Raw genomic sequence first — 22312 nt, forward strand, 5'->3', positions numbered from 1 at the left:
CATTTGGGCCATACCTCACTAAAAATAACATCTTCATAAGGTCCTATTTACAATAGTTTCACACCCACAGGAATGGATTAAGAACATGTTTTCTTTCCTAGGGTACATAATGCCACTTATCACAACATTTTCTTTAGATGGAATGGTACCAGCCTTATGTAAGCATGGTGTTCAATCTCATTGAACAGTTGGTGCTTTTAGGTTTTACGCCTGGATTCCAAACACCCACCCTCCCACATCCCACCCCCTATTTAATGTTAGTTTTAAGTAGCTGGATGGAGGTATATCCCCATTTACGTAAGATTACGCCTCACTGCTTTTGTAGCCTTCCTCATCCCCCCTTAACAGGCGTTGGCACCATCTAGGGTGTGAAGACTGTTCCTGGTGAATTTTGTAGAGACAGACTTAAAGAGGCCTCCAGTTTCAAAGAGTCATGTGCCCATTCAATCTTTTATTTTTAAGAAAATTCTTTCAAATTTATTTGTTACCTTGCATAAGTTTTATGCTAATCTTCTCGGTGTGGCTTTTTACTTTCAAACGAAGTAGCACCCATTTAATATTTATTCTTCATTTGCTTAGAGTATTAACTGTGGTTACATGTTTCAGTCTTACCCTTTCCAAGTACTCACAACCTGGATCACAGTTTTATGACTTGACATGAGGATTGCTGGCTTCTTACTCATTTTCCTCTAGTGTCCTTCCCTTTCAACCTGCAGAACTCCCTTTAGCATTTCTTATATGACTAGTCTGGTGGTGACAGAGTCTCTCAGCTTTTCTTTATTTAGGGATGTCTTTATTCCTCCCTCGTTTTTTAAAGACAGTTTTGCTAGGTGCAGAAATTCTTGGTTGGCAATTTTTTGCTTTCAACACTTTATATGTCTTCCCACTGCTGTTTTGCCTGCATGGTTTCTGATAGGAAATCTACACTTAATTTGTTGACGTTCATTTGTGTGTAATGCATTGCTTCTCTCTTGCAGTTTTCCAGCATTTTATCTTTGGCATTTGACAGTTTGATTATAAAATGGCAAGGTGTGGAGCTATTTGGATTTATCTTGTTTGGAGTTTGTTCAGCATCTTAGATGCATATTTCATGTCTCGTTAAATGTAGGAAGTTTTCGGTCATTATTTCTTTGAATTTTCATCCTTCCTTGCCTCCCTGCCTCCTTCCCTCCTTCCCTCATCCCCTTATCCCCTTCCCACTCCCTCCCTTCTTGGGATTCCCACAATGTATGTATTGATATGTTTGATGGTATCCCACAGGTTCCTTAGGTTCTGTCACTTTTCTTGATTCTTCCTTCTGTTCTAAAACTGAATGGTTTCAATTGTCTCATATTCAAGTTCTCTGATCCTTTTTTCTGCTGTTGAACCCCTCTAGGGAATTTCTGCTTCTATGGTCTTTAGCTCTGTTTGGTTCCTTTTCATAGTTTCTACCTCTCTATTGGTATTCTAGTATTCATCTGTTGTTTTCCTGATTTCCTTTAGTTCTTTGTCCATGTTTTCTTTCAGTTCTTTGAGCATATTTAGGATCATTTTTTAAAAGTCTTTGTCTGGAATGTTCCTGGTCTGATCCTCCTCATTGATGGTTTCTGATGCTTTAATCTTCTTCACCTGGGCTTTGCTTCTTGGTTTCTTTATATGTTTTGTAATCTCTTGTTGAAATTTTGGCATTTTGATATTTTAATATTATCACTGGAATTTAGAGTCTGAGGCATCTTCCTTAAGCTTGTAACCAGGCAGCATATGATAGTGCTTTTCCTTGAGTGCCAGGAAAAAACACATTTCCCAGTCTTTGTAGATTGACCCGTACCAGCGCTGTCCTTCAGGGTTTAACCATACAATGCGTTTAGAGAACAGCTCCACGCCAAAGGCCTCCCTGGTCCTTTCTGCATATGTATTTTGTCTTGGGTGTGCTCCTTTGGCCTTAGGAATTACTCTGTTTATATAGATACAAATGTCCCTTCTTCCCAAGGAAACAGTTTACACATGTTCTTGGACACTACGCTCAGTGTCCTACAGCCAGGAACCCCTTGCCCCAGGCAGCATGACTCGACTGTTCTCCCACAGTGTTCCGTAGGAGAGTTCTGTGAACTGCTTCTACAGCAGGGCAAATCCTGGGACTGCAAGTCCCTGAGGCTACCACCAGACACATGGGCCAGACATTCATGCTCCCAGTGTGCTTCCTGTGGAATGGGGACCGGGGAGCCATAGCGGAAATGTGTCCTGGCTCTGTGCTGAGCCAGTGAGGGGAAGGAGGTGGGTCAGCCAGGGCAGCAGGAGATCTAGTATTTTCAGGAGATTTGAGAAAGATGTTTCTACCAGTTCATGCTGTTGTAAATAATTCTGTGGGATGATTCTGAAGCTTCTTACTCCACTGGCTTGATACAGCTGGGGGCCGAGATTCCTTTTTCCCCACTCTTCAGAAAAGGTAACTTGCTTTGGCCTCCATGTTGGGGATGGTGTTTGTATGATTTTCAAGTTCACATTTTTAATTATATTAAAAAGATGTTCCTTATGTGAGCATTCAGGACAATGTGAACAGTGGTTTTAAGCTTGGTACATCTTCCAGTTCCCTTTCCTTTACCAACTCTGTAGTAGCTCAGGGAATGAGAGGAGGGCATTCCATGGCAGTCCCAGCTCAAGTCCTAGAATCCTTAGTAGTTGTTTTTCTGGTCTCAAAAGTAGGTGTTCTAACACTCAGCCTATGGAAGAGTTCCCACAAGGGCTTCCTCCTTCCAGAGGTGCTGGAAACTCATGGATGTGGCTAAAAGTGCTGTCTCTGCAGTCCAGAGGCCTTGCCTCACTTGTACCCCAATTCCACCGCATGGTAGTTTTGTGGCAATGGGCAAGTTTCTTATTCTCTCTGCACTCATTGTCTCTGCTTATGAAATAGGGTACTAGCCCCACCTCTCAGAGTCTCTATGAAGATTCAGATAATGTAGGTAAAGCTCCTCAGACAGACCTGGAAGGTACAGCGTAGGTCTTAGCAAATGATAGCTGCTGTTTGTCATTGCCATAGTTATTGTTATTTTTCAGGTGTTCGACCAACACAGCTACATGGAAGGGAAACAGAGCTAGTTCAGACTGGGCATTTTAAGGATATGGATGGAGTTGCCCAGCCTAGGCTGGTGAGGCAGTCTTCAGCCTAAGCAAGTGGCAGGTCAGGCTTGAAAGGGTCAGTTTGTTTCCAGAAGCATGTTGTGTTGTCTTCAGTGACAATGTATGTTTAGCTGTGTTTAGACAGAGAGGATAAATTCAGGATGTCTCCTGTGCGGAAATAACAATGGTTAACTGTGCAGTAGCAGAAATCATAGCAAAGTCTGCAAAATTAGTCTGTGAATCAAAATGGCAGAAAATTAACAGTCTAAGACTAGGCTAGATCTTACAGATCATCTTGTAAAAAACTTCTATATTCTGGAAAGAGTGGTGAGCTGGTGTATAGTAGTATTCTTCAGCATGTCATGTTGTTAAGGAAATATATTTGCTTAGCTGTATACCCAGCAGCTGGGTTCTGCCTTCCTGTCCAAACCACCCAGGAGGCATACCTGGCCTGGTCACACTTTATGGGAGGGTCCTCAAGGGCCCACAGTGGTCCTAGTACTTCCTCCAGTACCCACCTCCCTCCCAGCTCTAGACATGAGGAGGCCTTCACAGAAGCCAGACCAAATACATGCTTTGCTGTCACCCTCTTTGGCATGGAGAATAGAATAGGAGTGTTTGGTCCCTTCATCGTGTATGATCAGATACATGAATAGCTTTATCATTGGGAATTTAAATAACTCTCAGAAAAATATATATATTCTGCTGCTTTATATTTGAAAGCACTGATAATTTTCTTTAATATTTGTTGATTACGTATCACATTTACAGTTTGTGAAAATTAGTGGTAATGAAGACCAATTAGCCACCCAGACCTACCCCCACAGCCAATGTTAGGTTTTCCATCAAACGTCTTGTTCAGAGCCCTGGACAGTGAGCAGGTCTTCCCGAAGTCTGTTCCCTCTTGTAGAAATCCACTCAGTATTGTGACAGAGTGGCTGCTGGAGATATGCTGTTCTAGTTTGCTAGCTGCTGAAATGCAACACATCAGAGACAGATTGGCTTTCAATAAAAGAGGATTTATTTAGTTAATGTATGGGTCTTCAGAAGAAAGGCAGCTAACTTTCAACTGAGGTTCTTTCTTACGTTGGAAAGCACAGGGCGATCTCTGCTGGCCTTCTCTCCAGGCCTCTGAGTTCCAACAACTTTCCCTGGGGTGATTCCTTTCTGCATCTCCAAAGGCCTGGGCTGAGCTCGGAGTGCTGAGGTGAGGTATGCTGAGGTGCATGGGTTGTGCTACGTTGAGCTCTCTCATTTAAGCACCAGCCAATTAAATCAAACATCATTCATTGCAGCAGGCACGCCTCCTAGATGTAATCAGTAACAGATGAGGTTCACATGCCATCAGCTCATGTCCACAGCAATATAACTAGGCACCTTCACCTGGCCAAGTTGACGCTTGAATCTTAATTACCACATATGCCTATCATTAAAATGCTTGCTGTAAAAAGTAGGCTTAATTTCCTTAACCTTCTCACCTAGAGGAGCAATTGTTGTGGAATAATGATGTGGGCAGAGTGTCCTTCGGGCTCGTCAGCAGAGTAGAATCCACCTTTTCCCCTGAATGTGTGTGTGCTTGTGCTCTGACAGCTCATGACCATCCTGCAGGGGGCTTATTAGGCAGTGTGTCATACCACATAAAGCTAACGCAGCACACATAACACCAGGAGGTGGTGGTGTAGGGAGGGGCTGATTCAGTGCCTGTGGCCCTGCCTGCAATTGGAGGAACTCACTCCCTCCTTCCCATTCTCACTCCTAGAGAGAATCAGAATCCAGCCTAACTAAATAGCCAGTAATCTGTTGGGAAATCTATGGCTCTTTGTTTGACTTCTATAATTTTCCATTATGTTAAAAAATGACAAATGACTATGGGCTGCTAAATGTCACAAAAGCAAAATAGGCATGTAGAGATTAAGGTGCAGAGCCGTGCCAAGCCATGACCATCTGCTTGTTGCATGATTGAATGAAATAGTTTGTAAATGGCTTGGACTTCATTGTAGAACCCAAACTCTCTTAAATACAGGATCATTAGTACAAGTAGAATTCTCTGTGGGAAAAGGAAATGGGTTGTGGAGTTTTCTCTTCTCCTAGCCTGGTGCCTCCTAGGGCCGTGGTGAGGAGATTGGGGTCTTAGGAGACCACTTGGGGAAGGTGCACGAGGGCAGCTTCCCTGAGCAGAGGCCAGCATGGCCTTCAGTGTTTCAGCTCCTAGTTGCCTGGTTTTAGTTTGTGAAGTGGACAGGGAAAGAACTTGGCTTATTTGGGTTTTTTCCCCTCAGTCTTTGAAATCCTAGCATACCAAAACCAAACAAAAGAAAACAAAACAGAAATTTCTCACTGAAAGATTTGCTTGTAACTTCATTAAGTATTTGTGAATGTTGATGGAAGGCAGGACTGATCAAAGAGGTTAGGATTTGTGGTAGACTCAGGCATTTAACATTTTTTCAGTTCTCTTGTGCCTTTGCAAAAAGGAAAAAAAAAGCAGGATGTTATTTGGGCATTCCCTTTTATTTATTTTTTATTATTGCTGACCAGGAGATGGTCTACAAAATTAACACTGACCATACCACTGTATTGGCTTAGAATTTCTTATGCTTCTCTGTTGCTTAAGGGAAGTCCAGTGAAGTTTGGACTTCCTCCGTTTATCAGACAAGGGTAAGAACTCCCCTTCCTTTTATCTTTGGCTCCCACAAATCTCCCACCCATGCCCAGCACTCCAGCCCAACCTGCCATCACTGAAGGCCACACACACCCCTCACCTTCCCATTCTCACTCACGGCTTTTGTGAAAATCCCTGGCCACCTGCAAGACCCATCTCAAGTACATTTCCTTCATAAAGCCTTCCCTCAGCACTCCTGCTTGATCTTCAACCTGCCTGAGCCTTTCTCCATTCTATTCCTCATGAAATAAAAATGTGTTTTACTTTGTAGGTAACTTTATTGGGCTCATATTTTGTGCCAAGCTCTGTTCAAAGTCCTTTGTGTGAGTTTTCTGTTAATCCCACCCAACAGCCCAGTAAACTGGGTGCTGCCTGAATGCACCTTTTATAGATAAGGATACCGAGGGGCTGAGAGGTGAAATAATTTCTACACAGTCAGAGCTGGTTAGCGATGGAGCTGAGATTTGAATCAAGGCCATTGACTCCAGAGCCCTTACTCGCCATCACCACACTACATGAATAAAACATACCCCCACAGATGGTCCTCAGAAAATATTTGCTAAATGAATGCATATGTTTGGGTATGCTGCATAGACCCAGTCACATGGGCTGCACCAGGGACCCATTTCATGGGTATGCAGTCTGTGCAGTTGCACAGGACCCCTGCTCAGAAGAACCCATGCTTGATTTAATGCTCTGCTGTTGCCATCTTGAAATTCTTAGTAATTTTTTAACATGGGTCCTGCATTCTTATTGTGCACTGTGTTCCCATGAATTATGCAGCTGGTTCTGCCTGCGATCAACTTTTATCTTCTGTCCTTTTGAATCACCCTTAGAAATAAAATTGACTTCTTCAGGCAAGCCTGTGATGTGTGTCAAGCTGTGAACTGGTCTGACAACCTACTAGCAGCTGGGAAGTGATGATCCATTTATCTGAGTATGATAAGTTGCCATATTTTCCTAACTATACAGGGGGACATTTTTCCTTGTAAATTCACCTTGTCACAGGTGGATCATCAGAAGACGGTTTCTGTGATCCAGTCTGAAATGGCTGATGCCTACAAACTGTATGGTCAGAAACCCCAGTTGTAGCTCTGTTCACAAAATAAACCATAGGAAGAGAGGAAATGACAGAGAGATGAGTTGCTTTAATTTGAGTACAGCTTGTTCAAATTCCAGTTTGAATATAGCACCCAAATTATAATACCTTGAATCACTTTAGAGATTTTCTTTACATAGTTACAGAAAAATCCTGGTTGAGACACTTTGCTGAAGACAGATGACTTTAACTTGGCCCTATTTCCTCCGTTGGACAGCATTTTAATTGCTAAGTTGTGGTAAAATGCTGTGCTTAATTATGGACTCAAGTATCTAATTTGCCAGTCATTACTGCTGTTTGAAACCGTCACTTGTTTTTTACCATCATGCCACATTTGTTTTCACTTGGGTTACAGTAGGCCTTATTTCCCCGGACACATCTAAGCAGCATTCTCACTTCGGAATTAAAATGCAGGTGACAGAGGCATGAGAGTCTATTAATGTTCACAACGTCTGTGTAGTCCTGGGAGTTGAAAAGGGTGTGTTGGGGACAGGGGTGATTCATTAGAAATACAGGGAGTTTTCAACAGTTCTCTTTTCCTTTTCATCCTGGTGTGATAATTACTCTGGAGGAACTGATATGGATCTTGGAACATCTCTTCCTAAATGTCCAGCGCCTTCAACTCTTTGTTTTCATTGCAATAAAATACATTGAGTATAAGTGAAACATTGATTTAAGTATAGCCCTGTAGACTATATAGAATATCATAATTTTTTAATTGCTATATTCTTGGTATAAAAAAAGCCCTGGTGTTGTATGGCTGCAGAGAAAAGTGGTAGGGAAACTTAGAAAATATTTGGTATCATTTGCTTTAAAAAAACAGTTCTTTCTTGGCAACAGTTATAAAAATATAGGAAGGAGAATCTTCTGAACTTAATTCTAAGAGGCTTAGAAAATTCCTTTCTTATCAGTTACTGGAACATTCTTTTAAGAGATTATTTCTTATATTCCACAGAGATGAAGGATCTCAGAGCAGCTGAAAAAGGTACTAATCTCAGTCCTCTGCACTTATTTGGGCATTAACATCCGACATTAGGGCTCTTTAAGAATAAGAGAATGCAGAAAGAACTGGGTTTATCTCAAAAGAGAAGATTCTTATGAGTCTTGCCCTTAACTCTTCCCTGAACTCAGAACCTTTAAAATAGAACATACTTGCGAAGTTGTAGTGGAAATGGGGAACAGAGATTCAGAAGATCAGAAGCCAATTAGAAGGGTACAGCTCCCAGTTTGCGACAACCAACCCAACTTCCAGTAGTGATCGGCCCCAGACTTTCTCTGGCAGAAGTGGACTGCTGGTGTCCAGGCACCTGGCATCTCCCATTCCTCAAACCAAGTCTGTTTTCAAATAATGTTTGTGTGATAGTGGTTTCGTTGTTAAACACTGTTGGAATGCAATGTATTAGAAATGGAATGGTTTTTAAAAAGGGATTTATTAAGTTACAAGTTTATAGTTCTAAAGCTATAAAAATGTCCATACTAAGGCATCCAGAGATGAGTACCTTGACTCGAGAAAGGCCAATGTCTGTCACATAGAAAAGCACATGACTGGCATCTGCTGCTGGTCCTTGTTTCCTGGTTTCATTGCTTTCCAGCTTCTAATGCCAGTGATTTCAAATCTAAGGGTCTGGCGGCCAATCACTTAGCTCCTTCAGGACACAACTCTGGGTTCTGGCTTGCTTAGCATCTCATGGGAAGGCACATGGCGACATCTGCTGTGCTCTGTGTCTCCAAATGTCTGTGTCTAGGCATCTGTTGTTGCACTCTAAGTGTCTCCAAATGTCTGTGTCTGTTAGCTCTGGCTCCTGCCTAGCTTCTTTTGGCTCTGTCAGCTTCTGGAGTCTCCTGGGGCTTCTGCATTTCCAAACTTCTGTGTCTATGTCTGCATCTGAGGTTTCTCCAAAATGTTTCCCCTTTTAAAGTACTCTAGTAAACTTAACAAGACTCACCTTGAATGGGTGGAGTCACATCTCCATCTAATCAAAAAGCCGCACCCACAATTGAGTGGTTCAGTCTCAATGGAAAAAATCTAATCGAAGATTTCCACCCTAAGCAATAGGTCTGGCCCCACAAGATTGGATCAGAATTAAAACATGGCTTTTCTGGGGTTCATAATAGTTTCAAACCAGCACAGATGCTATAAATTGAGTATTTAAAAGGAATAGTAAGCTTTCAGAGTGAGGGCTAACTCTGAATTTTCTTTGCCCATCATATCTAGAATCATAAAAACATTTGGGTGGTATTCCATCAGTTGCTGTATGTGTTTTATGTGTGTGAACAGTGAGAAAACAAAGCCACTATTGAGTTATATAAACGCAGAAAGGAGTGGGAATGAATGCCAGCCTTCTGGAAATGCTATTTTTTCACTTTGGAATAACTCCAATAACCGAGTAGAATTTTCTGATGCATTTGCCAAATAAGAGCTGAGGTTGGTAACTAGCATGGGAGATATGTTAGCTTAATGTACATTTTGGAGAGCAGAGTAAGAAAAGTAAACTCTAAATACAAACATAAAACGTACAACTTTACTTCCTAGGGAATCATGTTGTCACTTCCTCATAGAAGCATAAACATTTTAACATTCACCATAAATAATAATTTATTATTATAGACAAGTGGTATTACTTGTCTACCCCAAAGAACGTTCAAAATTCATCAGGCCTCCAGATGTTGCATTGGCCCAGCCTGTGTTCACATTCTCCTGCCTTCTTTTTTTTCTGTTTTTTCTGACGTCTCCTCTTCTCAGTGAGAAAATCAAAGCAGCTGCACAGTGAAACTATACTTGAACTTGCTATATATTAGATGCATATAAAACCAAACTCTAAGTCAGAAAGGAGTGTGATATCTTGTTACATTTGGATTCATGCTGTTCCTTAGTCCTTACATAGTTTTCTTCTTTCCACCCACGCCTCCCTCACTCCAGTCCCATTCCAGTTACTTTAGAATAAATAGTAAGAAACTGGGGAGATGTCAGTGAAAAAAATTAAAGGGACATCAATTTTATGGTACCAAGATAAATGTCTTCATCTTCTTGAAACATATCCAAAATAGGGATGAGATCATGTTCCAAGACCCCAGTAACCTCTGACCTAGTCATAGCTGCCATACACCCCCCATGCCTGGACCTGCCATCCAAATGAGGGTGCCAGCTCTGTGGCTAGCCCACATTTCTGTGAATCTGTGTAGCTTTAACACAGTTGGTGATGGTGAGAGAAGTAACTTAGGAACTCTGCCTCTTTCCCTAGCTTCTCATTATGTTACCCAAAGGCTAGCATCCTAGATCTCCTTATTTGCCCCGTTTCAGACTACTTAGATCACATTCTCAGCACGTTCTCTCGCATTACATGCAAGATTGATGATATTCCACAAGGGTGCCTGAGTTTATATGTAATTCTACCACCTATAACGCCATCCCTTTTTCTCTCATTTAAGAAAGCATAACTGAACTTGGAATCTGTTTGTTTTTAGTAAATTATTAACAAACTTTGGCAGTTTACTATTAGTGACCAACTATGTGTCAGTTGATGGGTGATGCCCCCTCACTTAGGGCATCTGTTGCAACTCTGAGGCCTTGTATATACTACTGACAAGGATTCTCTTTCATTCAGCAAAGAGGTATTAAGAACCCAGAGATGTAAAGATAAATAAGGCTCATTCCTGCTCCTTAAGGACCGATTCTATTTGGGGAGAATCGTAAAACTCACCATTCTACAGTATATGGATGTGCTATGATGGTACAAAAAAACAGACAGTTATGGGACTTGAGGAGGTTCGGATTAATCTGAGACTTCAGAGATATGATGTTGAAATGGGGCCTTGTAGAAAAAGGACTTTATATGGATAAAAAGGATTTGATGATGTAGGTGTTCCAAGAGAGGGATTAAGATGAGTAAAAGTACGACTATGGTGGCAGAGTTTAAAAACTGGGAACACACTGAATGTGTCCAGAATACACAGTGCATGAATGTAGTTAAAGGTGATGGAGAAGAGGATGGAGTGGGGCAGATAACCATGCGTTGAAGAAGAGGGCTAGGGATTTGGTCCTCTATCCTCTAGGCCAAGGGATGCTATGGAGAAACTTTTCAAAGCCAGGTGACTTGGCAGAAGGTGTTTTTTTATTGTTTGGGATGGATGGGTGGAGAGAACTGGGAAATCAGGAGACCAGTTAGGGTTGTGCTACTGGAAAGGAAAGAACTTAGAGAACAGTCAGTAGGTTGGAGACCAGTTATCTTTGTCTTTGTGTTTTTAACACATCTCTGGTGTCCTGCATGTAGTTTGTGCATAGTATATAATAATTTAACTGAATTAGATCAAATGACTGGAAGATGAGGAAAGAGGAAGAGGCAAAATGGCTGAAGATGTTTAGGCTGAAAAAATGAATCTAGGAGGAACAGGTTTGGGCTATTGCAGGGTAGCGGAGTAGAGAAAACAATGTTTTTTGTTTGATGCTTTTATTCATTTATTCATTTTTTAATTTTAAAACACTCCACTTCCACAAACATGTTAGTTTTTAAGAGGTTTGATTTGAATCGCTGTGAGGGTGTTCAAAAGAGGTGTCTAGGAGACAGCTGAAGATAACACTTTTGTCATTGAGGAGAAATATCTGGGCTCTCAAACTAGATGTGCCTCTTGGGGAATAGATGGCCCTTGAGGTTATATTTCTTTAGTCTCTATCCTTCTTTTTCTTTTTGAAAGGCTTCTCAGTTCTATTATCCCTTCCATCAGTGTTGTGATCCTGAAATCCCAAACTGCCTTTCTAAAGAAGGTACATAGATGCACTGAAGGAAGCTGCCATATTCTATTAAACCAGGTTCTGTCCTAAGGCTTCAAAACTTTGGCTTGAGTATAAGATACATTTATGTATAAAATTGTTTGAGCAAGCAGATCCATTGTACAATGTCTTCTTAAGGAAAGAAAATCCATTCTTCGCGGGGAGAGGGAGTGGACAGCAGTAGTTTAGTATAGAGAACTCAGTAGACTTGGAATCCTGAGGCCTGGCTTATTGTGACCTTGAACAAATGACTTAGCCTCTGCTCCCTCAAGCTTTAAAGTGGAAATGAATTACCTTTTACAAAAGGCAAAAGATTTTAAATAAAATGTCGCTGTTATTATAAGGTTCACTTATAAGTATCAGCATCACTTATTGATATCACCAGTAGTTGCTTAGTTCTGTATTAGAGTAGAAGAGGTAAAGGTGAGCAAATATACATTTGTCCTAACTAAAAAGTTCCATTTTTTTTTTGTCTCAAGAGCCAGTAAACAGGGAGAAGGATCCATAGTTTTGGAAATAAATATTAGTTGGTTCTGCTGAACACATTGCTACTGTGATATTTTACAAATTCAGTAATCCCAATTAAATTCAACAACTGAAGTTCTAGGCATTTTTTCACGGAGGCTTTATAAGGTGATATTATTATCAAACAAGTTTATAAATACTAAATAACAAATTTGAATATTCATTCCAGACTTTTAGTATAAGATTAACAAATAAAGACGCATACAAGAATGTACCAGTGTCACTGTGGTCATATGCTCTAGGAGAGGTGGTGTGAAAAATTGGAATTAATTGCTGGGTTAATGTTAATTGGGTTCAATTATCCTCTGCTCTGCCATGCTAGAAAATTGCATAAGCAGTTCAGCCAACTGCATTTTGGCAGCTTTTGGAAACATACATGGTTTTTGTTAGATCTTTCTTTTTCATGTTATTTTTTGACACATCCCTCCCCCTCTCCCAACCCCCACCCCCAGGCAGTTTTCCAGCTGTTCCCCTAGGGATAGGTTTATAGGGAAATATCTTTTGTAGACTTCCAGCTGGCTTCATTTTCACTATCCCCATGAAGTTATTGCCTTTGTAGCATTGATATAATATTATCTATCATGCTTTGCCTTGGGGTTTTTCCCTTGAATCGTTGACTTCATATTTTTGGTTTGCATATGCAGGCTGTCTCCTGGTTCGGACATCTATGTGACGGTCTCATCCATTGCTTTAGCAAGATCCCAGCAGTGCCGTAACTCCCCTAGCAACTTGTCTTCATCCAGTGAGACTGGCTCTGGTGGGGGCACATACAGACAAAAGTCCATGCCTGAAGGGTAGGTATGCCATTAGGCCCTTCATACAGCGTCCTAGGTGGCATCGCCGTCTTTCATCTGTACTTCAGACAGTGTTAAAATGATGGCCACACACCCAGCCTTGATCAGTTTGCAGAAAAACAAAAGGGGAAATAATGTTAATATCCAGATAGGCCAGTTGTTTTAATGGCTGGTTCAAACCACTTCTTAGGTAGTTTCAAGCCTCTGAGATGGTCTCAATGACAGAGAAATCAAATTGCATCAGCCTCTTGGTTGTATATATATATTGTTTGGGTTCCAAGAACATTTTTGTCTCTTCTTACTTCTCCAAAGTGAATTTAGCAGCATACTCCTTGTATTAGTTGGCGTGTGTATTGTTGTTAGTGTAAGGGAATTGATAACAACAGCCAAAGCTTAAAATTATTTTTTCAACACTTTAAAATCTTCTGTGATTTCTGGGATTGGGTCCCCCCCCCTCCCGCCCCCTTTATCTTTCTTAGAAACACTAAACACCCAAAAGTAATTGTTTGCCTCCGACAAGACTTACAAAGTAAAATGCTGAATGTACATGATTTTAGAGGCTAGGAAAAGGGAAAAAAAATTAGAATGTCTGAAGCTGGGAAGTAATTAGCAACAAAACATTACATGGCAGGCACTAAAGTGGCCTTCGTCCAGAGGAAGAGTGTAAGAACCTTCAAAGACTTCATGCTGAGGTTTCCCCCTCAGAAACTTGAGCCACTTGAAAATCAAATGTGAAGTGTTTATAAAAACTGATCTTTCTATTCTAATTTTTTCCCCAAATATATGTTTAACAAATGTACACGTGATATGACTACTTTCTTCAGATTTCATATTACAAAATAAGAATTCTTACCACGAATGGCCTCATAATGGGTATTTTTTTAATTCTGTGGTGTTTTATTGAGTTTTACAACTATCAAATATGATTTTTTGTTGTTGCTAAATGTTTATGCAAACAGAAAATAGGTAATAAAATTACTATGAAATATGTTCTCCCCTCCCCACTATCTCTGCCAGGATGCCCTCCGTAGCCTATCTAAAATGACAATTTTCCTAATTGTCAGTGACAATTAAGGAAAAAATTATCTCTTAACCATGAGTCCCTACGAAAGGTTTTATTGTTGAGTATCATTATATCACACCATAACACCACTAGCCCATCTACTTCTTTCCTGTTTTAATTAATAGGTTTTAAATGGTCTGGTTTGACTTCAAAAACAAGAATTCATCGTAAAGGAGCTAGAAAACATTATTTTCTTCATATGTGATATACTTCAAATGTGTACCAACCATATGAGTTGAGACATTGTTTTGGTGAATGCTAATGTTAGAAACACGGTTCCCATGTGCACACAGTTTTTAAATGAAATAGTAACTTCAGGTTTGATGCTTTTTAACTAAGTCTATCTTAGGTGGTATCGAGGGCTTTCCCCATTGTTTGTGAGATACCCAATGGTTATTTACCATACTATGTAACCTTTTTTTTTTTAACCTCGATGATCTTTTAGAGAAAGATGATGATGCAGCGTTTTCATCTATACCCCAAGTAGTTTTTTATATCTATTACAGTGATGCAAGTGACAGTGGGTTACTGGCCAATTCATTGCACATGTGCCAGGTTTAGTCCAAACGTTACCCTTACTAAAGAAATAATGATTACTTTGTCTATTCTACAGCTTTCCCCGGTAATAATAGATATGTACAAGCTGACAGTGAGGCAGGAGTGTGTGTGGTCTGCTGCGAACTCATTAGTGTTAAACCCTGAAAAGCTCACGAGCATGACTAAACAACAGTAAGTCCGTGGCACCCTTGTCTGTAAATGCAGGGCGCTACTTTGTTAGGGACGGCTTAGGTGAGCTTAGTGTCTGCACCGCTATCGGACGCTTGCCCACTCCCTGGTGTGAGGCTATAGAGTCTATGCAAATCAATTTAAGGTGAGATTCAGTAGGGTGGCTAGTAACATCTGCTGTACTTAAAGGGGAAGAATACACCTGAACAGGTTTAATATGAGCGTGGAAATTAAAGAGTAGCAACTGTTCAAATTCTACCACCCTTGAGGATTTATTTTTAGGCCACCTGCTTTGAGGTATGTTTACAAGTCAGGGTGTGTGTAGAGGGGAGGGACTGGGTATGGTATGTAAAGATGGAGACGTTGGTGTGAGAACCATTACTGAGGATATGTAACCTAGAGATGAGAATTTTTGTTGTGAGCGTAGCCGTCTTCCAGCACTCTTAGATAATGGATTAAACTTGTCTGTGAAGGCAGCTGAGACCAGTCAATAAAAACTAAAGAGAAGATTCCAGCCCGTTTTGAGAAGAATATTTCAAAGTTGTCAACCTGCCGTGTAGAGGAATAAACTGCCTCATGAGGTAGAGAGTTTTTGGTCAGTGAATGTATTCAAGCAGAGACTGAATAAAAGATGCTGTAAAAGTATTTTATGTATCAGCCAAATGATTACTTAAAAACACCTTCCAATCTGAACTGTAACTCTTAACTCTTAAGTGCCCCTCAAAGAAAGCATAATTAGTGAATCCATTTTTTTCATGAGCACTTTTCACTTAGTTTTCATAAATCAGAGTGTTGTAATAATTCTACATCAGCATATGGGAGTAAAGTTTGTTTAGTGTGCTTTGTGTTGTTCGTGTATGTTAATAATAAAGGAGAGGCTGTAACAGGGATTCTGTTGTAAATAACTGTTTTTAAAGGATTTTCTACTTCAAAATGCTTTTTATGATTCCCCTTCTCGGATTCATAAAAATGGGATTGCCATTTTACAGTAAGGAATGGCGACAAAGAGTTCATTCAGGGTCAGTTTGGGTGGTAGAGTTGGAACTCAGCTCCATGTCTTCTGGCTTCTAATCTCATACTCTTTACAGTATACCGCCTGCTGGTTCTGCCCATGTGTTTATCAGTCTGTAGCCACCACATGGATCAATTAACTCAGGCCCTCCTTAGTCTTTTATTAGGTCGATTACTCATAGATTCATTAGCAACTGGCTATAAATTTCCATATGAACATTTTTGAGTTTTACCCTCTGGCCCTTTGTCGTGGGCTCAGTCATTATTTACTTTGTTGATATTGCTAACCAAGGCATCTGCTTTAATAAAGCATATATTATGTTATATTTTACATAGGGAAAAATAAAATTGGGTCATGAAATAACTAAATGTTCTTTCCAGAAGTAGACACAGATGCCAGCTTACCTGCTTTCAATTTGCTCTTTCCCAAAGGCAGTTTAAAATTGATACATTTTGTAAGTGATCTCTGTATCATTTATATACTGCTATATAAATGATAGCAGTCTTTGTGCTCAGACCACGAAGCAAGTGCTCAGAATATACTTGTTCCAAGAATGTATGGCTTGCTGATTTAACAAACTTACTGAGTAAAGAAAAACAAACCCCCAAAATGCACCAACTGGAAGCTATACACAGAACCCCGAGAGTGTGAGGAATTTCCTTTGGCCATGAATGACGTCTCAGCTTGACTCCACAAAGGTTTGAAGGTTTCAGCTTCTTATGTCTCAGGTTAGCTCATCCTAATGGCCTCTGCCCTTACCTACTGTTTTGAACAAATGTAGTGGCATACATGCATGCCTCTGCACTCATGTATCTATGCACATGGACACATGCATATACAGGCATATAAGCAAAAACTGCTAGAAGGACCTGGACTTAGGGTTTCATTCGTTACTTCCAGGACTAGTTTCCCCTCATGGGTGAGGCCTCTGAAGTCTTTTTTCACCTTTGTTTTGGGGAATCGCCACAGGTTTGGAGTGAGCCGCAGATCCCCAGCCTCCATGGACAGGCAGAACACTCAGCCAGACATCGGTGGCAGTGGAAAATCCACACCCAGCTGGCAAAGAAGTGAGGATAGCATTGCTGACCAGATGGGTAAGTAGCTGAGTCCTACAGAAAGCAAGTTGCTCTTACCACGAGGTGACTCTGGCCACCTCCTATGATGTCATCAGAGAATTCTGTTATAAAATAGAGTCCTAGTTCATAAAGAGGAATTGGAATTCAGTCTGTTAGATTGTGTATGAGTGAAAACAACCAGTAAGGCCTGAGAGAAAAGGCGAGAAATTCTATGTGAGCCTGGGTTTTAAAATAGAAAAGGACATAGCAATTATTTTCAGTACCAAGACTAAATGGCTGAACTGCCAAGCCTCATGTGCCCTAACTACTTCCCTCTCTCCCCTTATTCGTTTGTTTGCTTTTGCCTGGTTTAAGTGCCCTGAGAGACTCCTTAGTATTCTTAATGTCCAGTTAAAAAAAAAAAAAAACACCAATATGTACAAAGTGGGAGAGAGATACAATTACTGTTTAGTCACATCTGTATCTTTGTTAGAATCTCTTTCCTCTGCTATATGCTTTTTTCCCTTGCACCCTACTATTAAGCTGTCAGCTAAGGAGATGTCTTAGCGGTACGAAACAGCTAGATGGAAAAGATTTGCATTCATGCGCCCTCATTTGGATTTCTGGGACATAATCCTTTCTCTCTATATTTGTAGTCTTTCTACAATGATACCATAACACTAGATGATACAATAAAAACTTGCCATGGAAGAAGATAAAGTTTCAACACATGGGAATGTGGTATCAACACAGTTAACACATCAGGGACTTGAATCAGGCCTCTTAGTCTTTTTCCTGTCTCTTGTCTTTAGATCATCAACCTGAGATAAAATGAAGTAAATTTCAGGGCTGAAAAAGATAAACTTTCAAGGCAAAGACCCATCTTTTTATCTTCTTAGCAAATTAGGTGTTTTGTCCTATATTTTTAATTGTGCCCATGTAAATGTACTAGCCATGAACTCCTTTAGAAGGGAGTAGAGAGGGTATTAAGACAGGAGTTGAGGAAGAAAATGTGGTTCTTAGGTTCTGGAGATAAGGTTTGTTCTAGCAACTTCACTGAGATGTGCCTTGTTGGTGAAGCCATCTGTCATCCCCACTCACATGCCACCCACCCCCAGCTCAGAAAACCTGAGAGTATACTGATTTGCTGTTCTCCTCTTGACAGAATGTTTTTAATCCCATATGTTTTGATACTGTTGAGATGGTAACGACGTGTGAAAAGGATCCCTTGTTCAGCATGACTTGAGCAGCTTTCTTTGGCTCCTAGTGCAGGCTTTGGACAAAGCTGCCTGCAAGCCCTTTGTGCAGTGTACAGTGTCATATGTCCCACTCATGTGGAGTCGTAGAGGAATGAAAATGTGTCTTGGGACTAGAAGGGGTAATTATAAAGTTCATCCTAGACCTATATCCATTCCTTCATATATACCTCTGTCTGGTCTTTTTTTCCCTTGAATCCATTTTAGTTTAGTGGCATCCCACTCTTAATTAGACAAGCCTCTAAAATTAGCATGGGTGAATCTTTTCAACACATTTGTTCATGCTTTCAGTAAGGTATACCTTTTTTTTTTTTTTAAATGATGCCCTAGAGCCTGCCAGACAAACCTTTTTCACCATAATATGGAAGGTCCAAGTGGTGGCCTTTCTCTATCTAAAATAAAAGGATTGGAATAAAATGTTAAGATAAAACAAATATCAATACGTTTTTGATATCCCAGCATCCCAAGAAAATAAACCAGGTTTTCCTAATTGGTGCAATAGAAGAATCCAGGGCATAGTCACAATATGCCATACTCCAGAGAATTCAAGAAAAATAATTATCTGTTAAATTGTCATTACTCAAAATACTATCTTGAATATATAAAGAAGTGTACTTTATTCACTCAATTTTTAAGAAAAAAATTCTCTAATTGTATTTCACCAGTTAAGAATATTGAGATTCTTCTTTGTAAGCTGAACCTCCCTGTCTTTGACATCAGTACATTATAAATGGTGCCCCAGTGACAGTGGAGATGATGAGTTTGTCATGCTTAATTGGCTCTCTCATCTCAGTAAATGTCTGTTTTTCTTCCTCTTTGCTTTTGGAAATGGTTGAGAATCAGAGTAACTGAGTATGTTGCCCAGTCCTTTACTTGACAGGAAAGATGTTGTAGAATCATTGCTGTTAGCTATAGATGTTTTAAAGAGGATAAATCGCTTATTTTTCATCTTTGGAATCCCATCTCTAATGCCAGTTTGGAGTCCAAAAGGAAGCAATTGTTTTAAGTAAACTAGTTGCTGTGTGTCTTTTCTGTTGTGCTTAGCTTACAGTTATAGAGGACCTCAGGATTTCAATTCTTTTGTCCTCGAGCAGCATGAATATACAGGTAAAATATTTCCAAAGTGTCATGGTAAGTAACACATGATTGCATCCATGCCTGTCTAGGTTATGTAGATAAAAGTAGGTTAGCCAAACTTGGCAATGAATGAATTTCATAAATTTAATCCATGTATTCCAAACTTCTCCCTCAAACCAAAAGTTGATTCCAAATGTTGCCGCCTTGTTCATGGCCTTTGGTTTGGTGGTACTTGGCTGTGCTAATGTATATGATGTGACACATTGTCACCAGCTGCAAGCTTTATCCCTTTATCCATCAGCCACTTAGTTTCTGATATGCTGTCTATTGTGTAAACCTTCTACAAGCTTATTGCTGAAATTCAGCATTTGCTGGTCAGTGAACTGAAAGATGCAATGGCAAACTGTCATTTGTCAACATATTCTTAAATCTGTTTAGTGCCGGCACTCTAATGTCCTATGATATATTCCAGAGCCAACATGCCATCTCCCAGCAGTATCAAAGGTACTGCCAGCTTTCCGAGAGAGCCCCAGTGGAAGATTAATGCGGCAGGATCCAGTGGTTCATTTGTCTCCAAACAAACAAGGGCATGTAAGTTACTGTAAAATAATAATAATAGCTTTCTAGCAATGTGCCTTCCTTGCCATGTAAAAATGGTACAGTTCTGCTCTCTGTATCCTCTGCATGATGGAAGAGAAAGTTATTCTGACAGAGGGCAGACATTTGCCACTGTGGCCCTAGAATTTTCCCTAAGTTTGCTTTGAGATTAAATTGTAATTCCACATGGGTATGTACCTGCCACCCCTCTAGATCTGGAAGGAAGGCATTTCATTTGCTTATATAATCACAAGCATGAAATGTGGTTGGGGCATCAGTCAAGGTGATTGACAGATGACTCCCTCTAAACTATCCCCTACTACTTCTCTTATCTTCCATTGGTTCACAAATTTTTGATCTTGGCCATAGAATTATGTCATTACCTTATCACTTACAGATAGAATTGGTAATAAGAGGCTATCATTATGTCATTTTCCTCACTTTTTAAATGCAGTTGACTTCCTTCGTCTGTCTGTTCACTGGAATGTGTGTATTTGTATTCATGTATTTTATAGGATGAGGAAATACTGTATTTCATATTAAATAATTTATAAGATGCTGAGGAAACTTTTGATAAGAAGGCTCATATGTGTTTTGCTCTAGAGAAATGAACATGAAGCTAAAAAACTTGAGAGTAAGCAATGTATTCCAGACTTTACATTAGGCTCTGTGGAGAGAGATTTACTAAAGAAATGTGATGTCCTCACAGGTCTACTTGCAAGTGATAAATTATCCCACTTGATCTGTGAATTTCCCCTCCTTGCTGTGTGCTCCCAGGCCTCTTAGTTCAGATCACATATATCTACATTTAAAGCTCATAAAAAGCGTGGAAGCACAAGAATCTTAGAACACTCCAAAAGTCAAAATGATTTAAAATTTTTCCCCCAAGAACAAGCCTTATGTGGCACCCCAGCTAGCATCTTCAGGGAGTAAAATCTAATTTTTGTATTACACTAAGAAGAAAATATTGCCAGATAAATTTATAATTAAAAAAAACAAAACTATAAAAGCCCAGGATGCCCTTCCGAGTCTCAGTAGATTTTTTTTGAGGGGGGGTGCATGGTCCGGGAACGGAACCCGGGTCTCCCACACGAAAGGCCAGTGTTCTGCTATCGAACCACCCGTGCACCCTCAGTAGTTTTTTGTAATATTCACTGTCGCCTGCTCTGACTCCTTCATCATCTCCTAAACCTGGGTGGGGGAGAGATGATCAATGATAGAGGACCGTATCTGCAAGCAGCCACCGCAGTGGGGGTAGGAAGCCCTGTGTCAGTGGGGGCCAGCCGCTCCTCAATCCTGTGGCCGAGAGGGTTTCTGGTAAAGTTCCCAGCTGCAGAGTCCTTTACAGCTGTCCCATCGCTGCCACTGGGGCGTCCACTGAAGTAATGCTGCTTAGTCTTGACTTTCCTTTCAAATACAGATTACTCTGAAAATGTCTTGATTCCATCCTTCTTGAGAAGTGGTTTTGATGAGAAGAGTCCTTGGGTGCTTTCACTTGCTTCAAAGCGAGGGGCAAGAAGAGGGGAGAAAAACGGGGGGTCATAAAAGAGGAAATGTGGGATTCCTTAAAGCATATATTTTTTTCCATCCGTGCCCTGGCCTGAGCTTGTGGGAAGGATAAAAACCAAAGGATGAATTATGGTAATAATAAATTGTTCCTTGGCTAGAATTCTTTGAATAGGAATAGGTCTAGCCATGAGCCCATGAAGAGAATATTCCTAGTATTCCCAGGGCTAGAAGGAACAGAGCAGAGAGGTATATTTCAGATCATAAGTTGACCTGATTTAGCCCAGAGTATGTTTGTGTTTATATAAAATTTTTCCTTGGGATAAAGAATGTCCAAACCCTACATCAGATTTCTGTTTCTTGTATCTTGAATCTCATTGCATTGATTCACAGGTCGGAAGCTAAAAGACTTCTTCCCTTCCTGTGTGGCCTCACAACAAAACTTGGAATGTTTTGTTTAATCTTTCCTGCCTACAGGCACAGTGTCCTATACATTAACCCCCAGCCACGGGTGGCCAGTGTGTCTGAATTGAGACGTGATAAAGAGTGAAAGGCACACTGGGTTTTGGAGGCCCTGTACGATAAATAGAATGTAGACTATCTCAGTAATCTTATAATATCAATTAAATGTCAAAATAATATTTTGGATGTATTGGGTTAAATAAAATATGTTAATAATATATATATATATATACTTTTTAATTTGGCTTCTAGAAAATGTGAAATTGCATATGTGGCTCTCATTATATTTCTATAGAAATCTGGTTTATACTTTACACTCTTACCACATCTCACTTCGGACTTAGTCACATGCTAAGTGCTCAAGCCATAGGTGGGTTTCTGAATTCTGCAGTACAGGTCCAGAGCTAAAGAAGTTCTATGTACAAATTTTTAAAATTAATGAAAACTTTATAGTGTGAAAGTTGGTTATTGGGAGGGAAAGAAGCAACTGGAGTAACAGCGGTAAAAGACTGGGATTGATCTGGTTTAAGGTTTTCACTTTGAAGTATAACTAGAGTGTTCTCCTGCCCTACTCAGCCAATGAAGAGCACATTCCTTTCTCAACCACAAGAAATAAA

At 40.2% G+C, this 22312-nt stretch overlaps 1 protein-coding gene across 17 annotated transcripts in view; it reads left to right on the plus strand.

Moving 5' to 3' along the window:
* Nucleotides 1–22312, plus strand: part of SIPA1L1 (signal induced proliferation associated 1 like 1) — a 417008-nt gene that overhangs the window by 354930 nt on the left and 39766 nt on the right. For 16 of the 17 annotated variants that reach the window (XM_077122897.1, XM_077122901.1, XM_077122902.1 and 13 more), the window contains 3 exons: nt 12792–12941; nt 16712–16836; nt 19603–19721. In XM_077122897.1, the coding sequence (XP_076979012.1) occupies nt 12792–12941; nt 16712–16836; nt 19603–19721 (394 nt within the window). The remainder of the gene's footprint in view (nt 1–12791; nt 12942–16711; nt 16837–19602; nt 19722–22312) is intronic. The other variant, XM_077122911.1, reaches the window with a different exon arrangement.

This window comes from Tamandua tetradactyla, chromosome 12 (assembly GCF_023851605.1).
Source record: "Tamandua tetradactyla isolate mTamTet1 chromosome 12, mTamTet1.pri, whole genome shotgun sequence".
Classification (NCBI taxonomy): domain Eukaryota; kingdom Metazoa; phylum Chordata; class Mammalia; order Pilosa; family Myrmecophagidae; genus Tamandua; species Tamandua tetradactyla.